This window comes from Pieris brassicae, chromosome 8, assembly GCF_905147105.1.
Source record: "Pieris brassicae chromosome 8, ilPieBrab1.1, whole genome shotgun sequence".
In the NCBI taxonomy this organism is placed as follows: Eukaryota; Metazoa; Arthropoda; class Insecta; order Lepidoptera; family Pieridae; genus Pieris; species Pieris brassicae.
The window spans coordinates 16,960,521-16,975,426 of record NC_059672.1 but is presented as its reverse complement, the minus strand read 5'-3'; the positions used below and the strand labels follow the sequence as shown (position 1 = coordinate 16,975,426).

The 14,906-nt window shown below is 32.5% G+C and overlaps 1 protein-coding gene and 1 non-coding gene across 3 annotated transcripts; both read right to left on the bottom strand.

The window, feature by feature from the left end:
• Positions 1 to 2,771: 2,771 nt before the first annotated feature.
• Trnae-cuc lies at positions 2,772 to 2,843 on the bottom strand. Its single transcript has one exon. It is a non-coding gene; the product is annotated as a tRNA-Glu (tRNA).
• A 979-nt stretch (positions 2,844 to 3,822) lies between these two features.
• LOC123713581 lies at positions 3,823 to 14,351 on the bottom strand. Of its 2 annotated transcripts, none has more exons than XM_045667310.1 (14): positions 14,209 to 14,351; positions 13,849 to 14,029; positions 13,050 to 13,189; positions 12,424 to 12,547; positions 11,718 to 11,930; positions 10,769 to 11,005; positions 10,243 to 10,428; positions 9,414 to 9,932; positions 8,770 to 8,865; positions 8,111 to 8,245; positions 7,433 to 7,550; positions 6,896 to 7,023; positions 6,482 to 6,533; positions 3,823 to 6,127 (listed from the first exon to the last, which is right to left on the bottom strand). In XM_045667310.1, exons 2-14 carry the CDS (start codon positions 14,023 to 14,025, stop codon positions 3,918 to 3,920), a joined length of 4,335 nt encoding a protein of 1,444 aa, XP_045523266.1. In that variant the 5' UTR covers positions 14,026 to 14,029; positions 14,209 to 14,351; the 3' UTR covers positions 3,823 to 3,917. The 2 variants fall into 2 exon arrangements, with proteins under 2 accessions (XP_045523266.1, XP_045523267.1); XM_045667311.1 differs by lacking the exon at positions 3,823 to 6,127 and adding an exon at positions 6,249 to 6,416.
• Between the last annotated feature and the right edge of the window lie 555 nt (positions 14,352 to 14,906).

The window sequence follows — 14,906 nt, the reverse complement described above, 5'->3', positions numbered from 1 at the left end:
GTTCGCCAAATACCAATATTATTCAGCACAATTTTAAACCATTTTTACGCTTACTACGTATTCAGTATTTTTACATACAAATAATTATATTATTAGCAAGGACCACGTACGTATTTACGTACGTTACCATTACGCATTAACGTACGTAATCGTAACAATACATTAAAAGGTGTTTTAAACAAGTGCATTCGGTTTTTTCTGATTGAGGACATCAATCAGCGTCGTCGGGAATCAATCACCGAGACGTGGCAACTCCTCCAATGTACCTAATGTGTTGGAAAATTGAAAACTTCCACTGCAATGTTTTACCCCACTATGACTCAGTGGCAACTTTTGTTTTTGAACTTGCGAAAAAACAATAATATATTTATTTTTAATCAGAAATGTATGTGACGGTGGAACCCAAATTGGTCAGAGTTTCCCCGTTTGTTATAACACTCAGCCACAATACTTTCACTTGAATTAATTATTAATTTTAATTAACCAAAAAGTTTAGTTTAAATAAAAAGGACTAATAACTAGTTGATATAGTTATAATGAATTACTGGGTTTCAAAAACTGTCAGTAGACTAGAGATGGAATGAGAAAGTCCTACGTAAAAGACCGACCCAATGGTATTTTAAGCTTGATGCCTGTTTAACTCCTAACATACAAAACTTTACTGACTTTATATAGCGAATTAGGTGAGATAGTCGGTTATGCCAAAAATTTATCTGGAAATGTACAGTAAATACACTTCTTATATGGCAATTAAGGTATATAATAATTTGCCAAAAACATTCAAAAATTTCAAAGATAATATATATACTTTTGGAAAAAAAATTAATAGTTAAACATTATAACTAATATTAATTTGATAATACAATAATTTTTTTTAACAATTTGATGATGTGATCGATAATGTAACGATTATCGACGAAATATTTTGCATAACTACTAAGTAAAATTCTACCTTTTATGTTTGTGGGACAGATTATGCGAAGTTTTAGATTGTACTACCATAATATTTTTGTACTATATTCTTTCAAATAAACTAATATTGCTATTGAAGCTATACTTAGCACAATATATCACCAGAATTCTCTTAAAAACACAATTTTAATATTTAACTTTAAACAATTTATAGGTAACTCTTTCACGTTAGGCACGCCCATTTTATTTAAGATTCATTATCAAATGTATGTATTATATACGAATCACCTTATTCATATTCCATACATGCAATTCATAAATGCAGCCTCTAATATTCGAGGCTATTTACTGTAATTACACAGCTGTTAACTTAAACCCATTAGTTTAATAGTTTAAACAGCATGCAATTTATCTGTGTATCTTAAAGACGTTCTCAAAGCCACTCCATCCCTCTGGAGTGCTTTGGCAAAGTGTTGCAGTAATCTTTTATTCAGGACCCCACTTGGTTACACATTTGTATTTCTAACTTTGATACCGCTAATTTATATGATTTATGAAGGCAATATCTTATGGGATAAATACTTCTTTTTCAGAAATAATACTAAAACTTTGGTGATTATCGAACTAAGAATAGACGCGAAAGCAATACTATAGATTGGTCGTGATAAATCGTGTTTCTATATAATCCGGAAAAGTAAAATTATTTTCTCAAATGATATATTGAATAACCCTGAAATTAGAAAGCACGTTTTATTTCCAGCAATTAATTTAAAATTTATGGAATATCGAAAAGCGAAGGTTCATCCAAAGCCAAATTTTAATCGTAACTGCGTTGTTCGTTTTTATCTTTATTATTTAGCAGGAATAACTACGTCCACCTAAGGATATTTACGTTCTTAGGTCGTAAAATCGTTTAGTTAAATAAATGAAGTAGGTAGCGGGAATTCTGGCAAATTTTGATGAAGACTTGAAAACCTATGTTACATTGCCAAACAAAGAGAAGTGAACACGAAGCTTTTTTTAATTACACTACCACAAGCCAACTTCCACTCTCCTAAGATTTCAATTCAATTTAAATTTATCTTTTACTCTAAAGAGTTTATGTAGTAGTACTATGGTAACAAACATTTCCGTGTGTTATATTAATGTAAGCAATACTAGTCTGTGGAAAGCAAAATTTCTTATGCCAATATGGTCGACCTTCTGTAGGTTGTAAGTTTAAAGACATAACAAGATCAATATTTTATATGTAACAAATATCTTTCAAACTATATTCACATACGAAAATATTTACGTTAACCAAAACATCGCATCGAATCAGCCATAAATCAATCCAACACCATAGCTGGGGTGTCAACCTCTTCACGAAAAAATGCGCTCTCCCGCCACTACACAAATCACGTTAAGAATTTTTGTTGTCATCCAAATAGAGTTTGGGGAAACAAAAGGATTACGTATATACAGGCTTCTGCCCCAATTTTATTTAAAGAAAATCTTTATAAAAAGTGCTTTATCACCTGAGTATATAGTTACCGATACAATTTTAGTAGATCATTTATAGGTTTATTGTGTTTATAACAATATAAATTGCTAACCCTCTGGCATTGAGAGTATCTATGGACGATGGTATCACTTAACATCAAGTGACCCTCCTGCTCGTTTGCCCCCTGAGCTATAAAAAAAACTAGTATACTATTTTTAAAATTCAATAAAGATAAATTTGCATTTAATAAATTAAGCGAATTAAACATCACACTTACATCAATAGTATTTTGGTTATGACTGGTAAACTATAGAATTTGATTTTTTAACTGTTTATTTTAGGAAAAAATTAAGAAATAAATTGCTTTAAAAAGATATTCCGATACCGGGAATCGAACCCGAGCCTCCTGGGTGAGAGCCAGGTATCCTAGCCACTAGACCATATCGGACACAACTACTGTGTCGAATTTGTGTTTTATGTTAAAATTTTTGTTGCTGACTAACATTCGATTATATTACAACATTTTTTTTATCCAAACTCTTTTAAGTTAAGAGAGAACTTTTCATTCGAGAGACCTGTAACGTGTGTAAAGTTTGATTTTGTATAATTTCCTAAATTAACTTAAATTTATATTCTATGTACTTTTCTTGAAATTTCCATTTATTAATTTTGATATTATAATGTAAAAATTGTAAATCCATCGCTAAACATAAAAACAAAAATTCTGTTTCACAGTGATTATTTTTATTTCAATTATGAAATAAATGTGTTTAATAACATTTTGTGTTTTCATTTTTCTTATGTTAGAGATTTTTAATGTTGAGATATTTTTATAATTTACTCTCTGCAAATTTTCTTCCCACTATATTGCTAGGGCTCTTTTATACCCACAGCAAAACTTTATAACTAAATCACGCAATTCAATGGCAAAATATTTCGCAAGAATAAACGAGGTACACAAGTTGTTTTTCACAATGAGATTCACGATTGTAGTAAAAATGCCAGCATAAATTTTTACTCACCGCAATCAGATAATGTTAATGTCACTGGTAGAACTTCTGCCATTTGACCTTTGGTAATATATTGGAACTGGCGATACTCGTTACTTTATTCGAACATTTTCTCTATATCGACATGATTTCGAGGATTGCGGGCCCTCGAAGTACGAGTTTCGCGATCGTAAATGTGTAAGTTTTTTTTTATATAAACTATTAGATTTGTCGTACAAACATTAGCTTTAGTTCACCTTAGCAACCCAATATTCTAGAGACGTAATAGCGTATATTTATAAACATATATTTATATGTATTATAAAAATACAACATTATTTTATTTTTTTATAGAATAGAAAAGGTTTTAATCGACAGTAAAAAGGAGATTACCTTATATATCATCTATGGAAAATATATATATATTAGTAAAGTTCTTATTATTTTATTTTCTTAATCTTTACAGTTACATTTTTTTATGCGAAACAGAAGACATTAAATAAACGCATACGTCCCCGCCACTCATTGTCCATCTATGAAGTGCGAGTAAAATCCTTAAGAAATGTAGGCAATTGATGAGGCAGAAAGTCAATAGAGTCCCAATTGTATACCTTGGTTGCTTTGGATGTGTCCAAATCGTTTGGTTTTTGGATGGTATTTAAAAAAGTTAGCTGTTCTTTTACACAGGGGTGTCCCTCGAACTGTCCGGTAGGACACATTCCAGATATCTCTAAAAGTTCATTTGACAATCTCCCATATCTCGATACATGATACGGACAAACGTTATTTAAGTAACAATTATAGTGTTCATAGACATCATTTCTCGGTTTTTCTTCGTGACGAGGTTTTATAACTATATGTCGATTTATAATAGTTCCATTGCATTGATTGTCTTTTAAATCCAAAGCCGAATAACGGTTAGAATCACGTTTCCATACGACTCCACATTCGGTGCTGGAATCTGCGTCAATAACCCATCGCTTTGATTTAAAACACAAATTTTTACACACACATTTGTTAATGTCGCAATTACCGTCATCTCGATCATGGCAGTGTGTTGAAATGCCCTTTACTGATGGATTTTTAACATCATCAATAAATTGATCCCACCTTATGTCACAGTGCGAACTTAATTTTGTTGAAATATCAATTTGATCTTTTTTATTATCTTTTTTACTATCTTTTTTATTATCTTTTTTATTATCTTTGACCTTTACATAAATACTTCCTGATGGAGAAATTGTCAACGAAGCGTACTCTGCTTGATTTGATCTGTTGTTTAATACTATAGAAATTTCACCATTATCATCCCTATTTATTGGGATGGAACCTTTTGTAGAACCACAGAAATATTTTCGTAAGTTTGTTAGGAGGGAATTTCTTGATTCTTTATTTAAGACAACCGTATACTGACCTGATTTAGTTTTGGTTAATTTAGCTGATGTCCCCGAGGAAAATTGTGAAAAGAGGTTGTTCCTTAAATCATTGTAGATATTAGAATCACTGCAAGATTTATATTGCATAAATCTTTTTTTTACTGTGCTACTTTTCCTTTTCTCCTTGTCAACTGTTTCACGATTGAGTATTTTTTCGAAAATTTTTGATGATACAATAGAACTCTGCTTTTGCAATAAACTTTGTTTAACATTAGAATTAATTACAAGTTTCAAATTTCCACAATAATCTTTCGATATGCATGCGTTTTTATATGCAGTATCCTCTTCGTCAATAAAACTGATAATACAATTACCAGAACTTTTTTCTAAAACTTTTACACAAGTTGTGTCTTCCTCACCTTCATGACATTTGACAGCGTCCTTGTACCAATTTTCGAATTCTTTATCAATAATTATGTCATAATTGCCTGAAGCCGTACGCCGTAAAATAATAGGTTCATTTATAAATCTCTTTAATCCCTTTAGGGTTGCCTTGCATAATTCTGATTTAAATTTATCAGAACATTTGCTAGACAAAGTTGAAGTTTCTGTAAAACTATCAACGATTTCTTTCGGTGGTAGCTTTCGTACTTTTTTCGATTTAAACGATTTGCTTTTAGACAACTTACTTGGTCTATTTGCCTTATTATTTTTTAGTGATTGTGAGTTTTTCTTTTTATCCTTGATATCCAAGAGTAAGTTACCCGAAGGAGTTCTTTTGACCAGTAATTTTTTGGCATTTTTGTCAAGATCACTACAGCTGAAATCAATAGAATAAGATCCCGAGTCATCCTCCCTTAGATTAATGTATAAATCTACATTTTCTTTAACTTTTGAATTAATCAGTTGAACGATATTTTCCTCCAAAGCCATTGTCAGATTTCCGGAAGGTGTTTTAGTCAATTTTGGCGCTACACATTTAAGTTCATTATCTGAATCGTGAATCACAACATTCAAATTCTGCTCTTCGCTTAAAGCCTGTATGTCTTTATCACTTGTACCATGTTTTTTATTATTTGAAGTATTAACAGAACTTTCGTTTTTGTTTTTTGGTTTTTCCTTGTCAATTTTTAGTATATTCTCGGTTTTCTTGGTGTTATCTATTATAATTACACTACGTTTTTTTGTTAAAAAACTAGAAATAGACTCTGATTTGTTTCTAGCCAATGCTTTGGTTGATACAATATGTTCAATTTCATATATCAAGTCTTCATCACTAAACACTACCTTTTTGTCACTAAATGGAAATTGTAGTACCGTACTTATTTCTTTATCGCATATATTTTTGCGTTTCAGTTGTTTTGTATCTGCAAATTATATGAATTATTGAAACTATATTTTAAATATTATTATATTATATGGGAGTACAAAACAACTGAAAGACATAATATTAATTAGTGTAGTGTTATTAAAATTGAAACAACTAAAAATTACAATATGATATTTATTTAAACAAAAATATAGCAAAAAGTCAACGTTTGACATTCAGCGAGTCAGTGCTAATCATTGTGTAACTTACTTTCTCGATGGGAGTGACATCAGTATATCTTCCCATAACCTCTTCAATAATTCTTTCGCGAGGAGCACCTCCTACATCTACAATGTTCAATGTCTCAGAATTGTTGTACTCCCATATTAAATATTATACAAAATCAAATTACCTTTGTGATAAGTGCCTGCCTTTCGTGATATGTGACTGCATTGACAGGACTTCTGAAAATTCACAAAAAACTATAAGAATATTACCGCACCACAAGTCTATGAAACATTTTCAAATGGAATTTACCAGTGATAATGATATTTCACGGAAATCGACTCCTCGGACTCATTTAAATTAGCACTGAAATATTCACGAAAGGAACTAAACCGTCGATTGTAATTACATGTATGTATATGATATACTAGCTATTATGTTATAATGTATTAGTTTAGAACAACATTGATTACCATGAAAAATGTTGTAGTGAGTTAAAAAAGAGATATTCTCATAGAGGTTCAAAAGAGGAAAAATTCCGTCACACATTTTATAGGTAATATTACCTGTTTATATTCATGAATAATACACAATACATTACCCCTAAACTGTGGATACTTGGTACAATGGGAGCGTATGATTTGTTACGCAAATTTGCCTTCGAACACAGCGCTTCAGGTCCAAGGACGCATTGAGCAGCTCTCATATTCTTCAATTGGCATGAGGGACCTGCAAAAACAATAATAATTGAATACTAAAATAATTGGATTTGAGTTTACGTACAGCTACTAAAACATCGATACAAATATAAATTACAATAGTCAAATATAGAAAGAACAGTCATAGCCCGGATATGCTTTATTCACAAATTCAGCGACCAGCGAAAATAGAGCACTGGAAATACCTACAAAAAATCTATATCATAGAAAGTTCCTCATAGCTTTATATATAAAATTAACCTTAAACTATCCTTAAATACCCCTTTTGATAGAAGAAATTTAACATAAAATGGCGGATCTGTAAGGTTCCTAAATTTTCTACCGCTAACTAAAACGTGTTGGAAGAGAAGTAACAATGAAGGGGTTTACGAGTTAAAGGGCTGTTAATAGTCCAAGATCATATTGAATGTAAAAATCACCTTGACAAGGATTCGGTTTCCAAGCCGCTACTTCTGCAGCTACGCGGCTCGGCGTATGCGCACCGCAATCCGGCCCACAAGGGGCGTTGTCTCTATGCGGGCAAACTATTTCTTCACCCTGGAATAATACGAAAGTTTACAGAAAACAAGTTATTGTCGTAAGTCACAAGGAGCAATCCCGGGCATATTTGATAAAAAAAGATCAAAATCGTAGATAATTAATAAATAATGAGAATTCATTTTAATTTTACGGATTTTACGATCTTTTATCGTATATTTATTATTACTATATTTTTATCCTAGGAACTGAGAAGTTGCAAACGCACAGTGGGTATAACACGATTTTTAAACAGAAAAAAGAATGAGACTCGCCATCTTGCACTTTGGGCTGACGAGCTTAAAGAAGTTGGTGGGAAAGATTGAGAGAAATATGCTCACGATAGAGAGAGATCGAGCCAGTTTGAGGGGACCTATAAGAGGCTCTAGGAAACTCTATCAGAGGCCTTTTTTATTTGTATAATATTTTAAATGTACACATCTTTTGTAAATATGGATAAAAGAAATAAAAGCGGTTTAATAACAATTATTATTAATGACAAATTGATCGGATACAAAAATGTATCAGACTCCGAATGTTAGAACTTCAATTTACATTAGCAAGAAGATACTTTTTCTTACCGCATCCTCATCATCGAGGTCGGGCTGACATGGTGGGTCTTTGGCAGCGGGTGGAGCTTTCCTTGAACAGATGCACTCCTTTGGTCCGTTGGGGCAATTACATTCGCTGGAATTGGGCCATCTACGGCATGGGTCCTGTAAAATAGGTAACATAGCATCGGTGATATCCCATAACCCCACAATGGGGCATGTGGAACACATGTTTATTTCTTTATTAAATCATTAGTTACCGAAGCCTAGAACTGCAGTTTCAATGCACTGAAACAAGTTTTAATCAAAAAATTTGAACGTACTTTATACTTTTAGCCCCGTATTTAAACGTCAAACATTCTATAATTTCAAGAGCTGACAAATTATTTAAGGCAACATCTCAATGTTGCCTTAAATCCAATTCCAATTCCAGATCAGAAGTCTCGACTTCAGATTGGAATTGGGATATGACCCCTGAGGTGAAATGCAGGGTCTAGACTTAGCGCAAAGTCTCGTTTATAAATTTCACGTTTTGAATAAAACACACTTTGCTTATTCAATGATAACAGAGAGACAAATTACTTGAATTACATGAAATATTTTTGACTTCATGGCCTAGAGAACCAGCTCTTAACATCAGTAAGCAGTATTAACGTTAACTATAAGTTCTTTTAATATTGTTTATTAACCTTCTTAGTAGGTGTCCCTTTGTCAGCTTTAGCGGGTTTAGTAACTTTAATTTGCTTCAAACAAAGCATAAGTTGATTGTATGTCTCTGAATCCATCTGAAATTTTATTAATATTTCTAAGTTCACATTATATTTGATCTCATTAGCGTAATACTTTAACTTGGTAAAACTATTTACTGGAAAAATAATAACTAACGAGGAAAGTTTTGTAATTTTTGCGTGTATTAAAATTCCATAATTAAGACGAGGGAGAAACTCAATTTTTTACGATTTATTGTTTTGGTTAATAGTTATTAATCAGTTTCATCGTTCCGCGTTTACAGAAAACGTAGTATCAGTCTAGTGTTGCGTTGTTACTTGAGTATAAAACATTGGTAATCAGTTGGAGTTGAAACGCACACAGAAGTAATACTGCCAAGATTATAACGCATATAAACGCATTTTTCGAACTTTTAACAGAGGGCCCAAATTTGTTCATAACGATAATCCGATTTAAATGTAATTTGAGAGTCATTTAATTTTTTTTGTCGGTCCTCAACATCGAGATAGTTTTATATTTTAATTTATGATAATTGAATGCATTTTAATTAAAATATATTTATTAAAATTCAATAAAAGAGAATTTAGCTATTGATACCACATACCTCACATCGAGTCTTAACAGCTCCCCCAACGATCGTCAAATTCAAATTCTTCTTTACCGTATTCAAAATGAAATCTTGCAATATCTTCCGCGTTGCTTCATTCAGTTTCCCATTACGACTTTTCTTTAGACTACTCATCACCGCTTCGGCCACTGCCTTCCCTGGTCCAGTCCTAGTTTGACGTTCCAGGACTGTATACATATTCTCGAAGACATTATCCAAAAACTTTTGTTTGACCGTCATACACACACAGTCCATAGTATGATCTGGTATGCAATGATCGCCTTCGAGCAAACAATCTCTTTCTTCGGCACATCTCGGGCAATCAGAGCAAAACTTCCTCATATCCATAGTATCGGTACATTCGTGACATCTTATACATCGGACTTTGAAGTTAGCTATCTCTTTGTCTATAGCTAGAATCTCATCTTCTATGTTTTGCTGTTTGTTCCTGCATTTGTCTTTGCACTGATCGCATGTTTGATTTAACATTTCTATTTCTAGTTGTAATGCTTCTTTCTGAAAGTGTTCTTCATTTGTTTTTACGCTACTTAAATTATAACTTATTTTTATCAACACAAGGGTGCCACTATTTCAGGTGGAGTTAAGAGAATCGATAAAAAAAATATATATAATAACGTTAAGAATAAAAAAGAATCTTAAACAGTATACAGATGAAAATGCAAAAAGTGTAATGGAAAAATAAATGTGTTAAATATTTACAATATTTTATAGGTACAATGTTATTAATTGACTACTCGAGAAGAATTTATTCAATTAAAACTGCAGTTAATTAAATTCTAATAGAGAACAAAGCAATATACTTAACCTCGGCACTCATATCTTCATTTTCGAGTTTCTTTTGCAATAATACTTTACACAGTCTTTGCAAGTCTTCCCTGGCGTCTTTGATATATTTGCTTCCTTCATCTTCTTTGGCTTTTTTGCGACGTTTTTCCTCGTTTACTAATTTTTCCAGTTTCGATACTTCACTTGCTATGTAACTTTGCTTAGCCTAGTAGTTGAGTTTTAGAAAATAAAAATATTTTTGCATGAAGTTTAACTAGGAATGCCGCGTTACATACTTAATGTTTTCAGTAAACGAAACGGATAAATTTAAAAATGTACCCTTAAATAACATATATTATACATATACAGTCAAAACCGTTTATGACATCGCTTAGAACAACATACTGGTTATATTGACCAAAATCAATCCCCGGTCCCAGCCGAATTTTCTACCTAGTTCTAATATTACCTACTAGAGCTTTTGATTACTAAAATTTGTAGATTTACATGTTTTATCCATTTTGACACAAAATATTTTAAATAAGCCTAAATTAATATGTACTAACACAAGAAGCACTCCTTTTCGAGGAAAACGATTTGTTCGTCGCCTCGACGTCGCCTTTATTATTTTCAATTCTTTTATGAAAATCAGCTATTTCCAAATTAATGCAATTTATATCGCTGTTTTTTTCTGTAGTTTTCTCTCTTATTTCCTGTTGACACTTATCTATGTTACCCATTTCAAATTCCAACTCTTTTTTATTTTTACGCCATTTTTGAACACTGCCTTCGATTTCCTTCATCTATAAAACAAAAATTATATATATATATATATCGGAAGATATCGTCACTCCATCGGTATTGACACTGTCGTTAACGTTTTTAGTGGGCGTCAAGTGCGAGCACAAGACACGAATAATTATTTACTCGACCAGAACATTTCCATCCAAACACTGCCTGACATATATAACTCTTTAATTTGAAAATAATTTAAAGGATTTTGTACTGTGGCCCTTCATGCACCAATATTAAACCCTTAGTTATTTTAGTTAGTTTATTTTATAGGATAGAGCGGGATAGAGGCATGAGCCCGTGGGACGCCCAAAAAGGGCAGTCATAGAAGCCCATGGAACCTTTTAGTGGAAGCAGGCTTGTGTGCTTTGAGGGAGGAGTAAGTTATTTTTAGCAATTGGAGGTCGTACCTCCCAGGGAAGACCCTCACTAGGAATTAATTCCACAGTTCAATAGTTCGCAAAAGTAAATGTCTAGTGAAGTTAAGAATTGGTACGCTCTTTTCTTGAAGGACCCTAAGTCGAATTGGTTCGGTAATACCTCAGTGGGCAGCTGGTTCCACATAGCGGTGGTGCGCGGCAAAAATTGCCTTGAAAAACGCTCAGTCGTGAAACGGCGGACGTCGAGGTGATACGGGATAATTACATAAGACCTCTGAAGATCTTTGAAGGGTTAAAGTTACAAAACCCCATTTAGTAAATATATTTTTCGCAAATTTTAAACCTGGTTTAGAAGAGCTTTCTGTCTCTCCAGGGAGTCAGCCACTTTCTTCTTATATGAGGCCTCCATACATGTCCACATGCAATCGGCTTGCTTTAGTAGCTGCAGGCCCTCCTTTTCACGTTGTTCCAAAATACCTATTTGTTCTTGCAATTCTTTCTGCGTTGTTAATAATTCGCTGACTTTTGCTTGGCACTTTTTGTCAAATGATGCGGCCTATGATATAATGTTGAATTTGTAAAAAAAATATTTAGCCTTAAAATTAAAAATGACGTCGTTCCTGCTTCCCAAGGGGTAAGGTTTCACACAAAAAATTAGCGTAAAGTATTTTGCGAATAAAATATTTATAACGTAACGAAATTCACCATAATCAGTAGTAGGTATAGTTGTGAGAGGTAACTTTCGCACTCATGAAAAATCATTATCGTAAGGAGAATTTAATCTAATTATTAGACAAATCTGATTGGCTTAGATAAGTTATACCTAAAAAAAATTGTATTATTAGTCTAAGTTAGGCTTGATCGCGATGTTAAACGAGGTCCTTATGCAGAGACATTTTATGAAAAATAATATTTCGATAAGAAACCTTGCCATTGTAGCAGATCTTTTTGTATTACTCATGGTAACGATTATTTACAATACATTCACTCGTTTCCATAATCTATTCCGAAGTCACCCGCTTATTAAAATGTATGAAAAAGTTACGAACTTCCTTTATGTTACAGAGGACTTTGCTGAGGGGCATAGTATCGCTCCCGGTACTAGGCGTACTGCATCGTTGGCATATTTGCGGTTTCGGGTCTGTGTTTTGGCCAGATTTACAACAACTTGTACTGTATAAAGAGAATTTTTATTATATCAGAATTTTAACAGCTCTGAACCAGCCCATACACAGTTTTAAACCGCTATTGGTTGCGTCCGTAAACCTTACAGGTTATCATTCATACTCTATCCACTGGATATTCAAAATATGGAGACGAAATTATTATAAATCAGAGGTTGGTATATATAACATAGCAATAATTGCTTTTATTTATTAATATAAAAAAGTCTCCCATCTTTCAGGGACCAAAGGAAAAAGCTGTTACACACCAACTTGTCTATTTTCAGACTGCTTAAGCGACCTGTCGATTTATAAAAATATATTGAAATGATTCTTCTGTTAAAACTTTGACCTATGAGATTATAATAAAAACTTCTCTATGAAAATTGGCTAGCATACTTAAAGATGAACCAAAAATAAATTGACTTGTAAGCAACAATTAAGAAATATATTATTCATAACTATTAAGATTAGTTCGCATTAACAAAAATATGATGCAAAAATATGCTTACACTCTAGCAGCCTTAGGTGGTTCTATACCCTCTCCATCGCGCTTACAACACCCCGCCATATAACAAGTAACTTCACGGCAACGCTGCGGAAAGATCCCCGTACTTGTCGAAGTTATACCCATACGCTCTTCAACGGCTTTCTGCATATTTATGTTTTAAGTGTAAAAGTAAGTTCTTCATTGAACAAAGGTAGCGTGTGAAGGAATATGTAAAAACTTAAAACGAAGAGATACGCTGAACTAAGCGACATCACAGATATTTCACGATTAAAGATACCTAACTTCTAAAGTAGTTCAGCAATTGATTACGACAATTGATTAATTAAATAAAAATTGCCAATACCGCAGGACGTTTTGTGTTGTATATTTTTTTCGATTGCATTATGCAGTAAATAAACAATACCACAAACTTTTATAATGAGCAAAGGATGACAAAAATCTATCTAAATCTAAATAATTGTGAGCATTTAAAAATAAGTTTTAACTGACAACTATAAAAAAAGCAACCGTATTATTATCTAACTCCTTTTTAAACAGTTTATATATCCACGCATTTTGGTGGAATAGAAAGAGCAGTTTGTTTTAAAACAAATTTAATCGGGGCCAAAGAAACATAAGTGCCTCTGCTCTAACATAACTTTATTCTTACAATATATAAGTAGGTAATGCAGTGTTGCTTTGGCTTCAAACACCTGTATGGGCTACAAACGAGTCCTACAATAAAATCTAACTCTTGTGATTGTAATGTAGAAACGCTACGAACATAATCACATAGAAGGTAGAATATAATTTATATATACCTTTAAATCACAATCTGGATTCTCTTTTAAGATATTCCAGAAATTACACATCATTTTAACTCCGGGGTCGTCAGAGCAACAGTTTATATTGGACCCGCTTTTATTCCTTGTCAACTCTTTGATTAGCTCGTCTAAAGCTTGGTAGCGACGAGCGAGGCAGTCAGGAATTTCAGGCATATTTCTATAAATAAAAAGGTTACGCAGGTGAGTTTATTGTATATACCTGTTGATAGAGGGCGTTAATTTAAAAATAGTATACGGAATTAGTTTGAATGTATTTCACATTTAAAGTTAAAGTAGGTTTGGGTGCATTAGCCACTAAATGATACATTCATTCATAAGAGTAAAAAAACTACAAACCTTTTTATTATGTTTATATTGTATACTGTAAATTGTTTGGATAACTCCTCTGGTTATTAATAATTTACTTTTTTAACATGTCTGTGACAACAAAACAAATCATTTAAACACGTTGAATTTTGAATGTAATACGGTTGCCTGTTGTGACAATTTTTTTGTAATACTAAAAAGACAACGATGACGATGACATATAAAAATAAAAACAAATTACCGTAAAAAGAGTTTCTGGATTTATAGTATGTTTATAGTAATTACTTATACCGGAGATACGACAGAAACAAACAGGCGAAACCCGTATAGAACAGCATGCAGCTTACAGTTCGTTAAAAAGAATTACTGTAAAGTTGAAATGTAACAAAAATACATCTACAACCTGAGGTATGTACTCAAGTTCTAAAAGTCCTCGCACTAGTAGTCACTAGGTAACCACTAATCAGTCATGGTAGGTAGTTAACTAATTGTTAAAGTAATAAATACAATACCTAAACGTGTTTCTTAGACACTGTATTATTTTTGGCGCTAATCGACCATTGTAAATCATTGGTTCAAATTCAAATATTTTTTTGGGATTTTATGACTTGGTATTTACAACCAAGGTCAGCTCTTAACAAGATACCGCTATAAGTAGTATGAATAAGACTACTACCAAGTATAAAATGTTAAAACTTGTTGAAATGATCTTATTCTATTGTTCGTAT

Excerpts from the sequence above, each read along its gene's own strand:
- LOC123713581 (XM_045667310.1), bottom strand. The coding sequence starts at position 14,025 with ATGCCTGAAATTCCTGACTGCCTCGCTCGTCGCTACCAAGCTTTAGAC. Across the intron at positions 13,190-13,848 it reads ATCCAGATTGTGATTTAAAG|AAAGCCGTTGAAGAGCGTAT; the intron begins GTATATATAAAT and ends ATAAATATGCAG. Across the intron at positions 9,933-10,242 it reads ATGAAGATATGAGTGCCGAG|AAAGAAGCATTACAACTAGA; the intron begins GTTAAGTATATT and ends GAACACTTTCAG.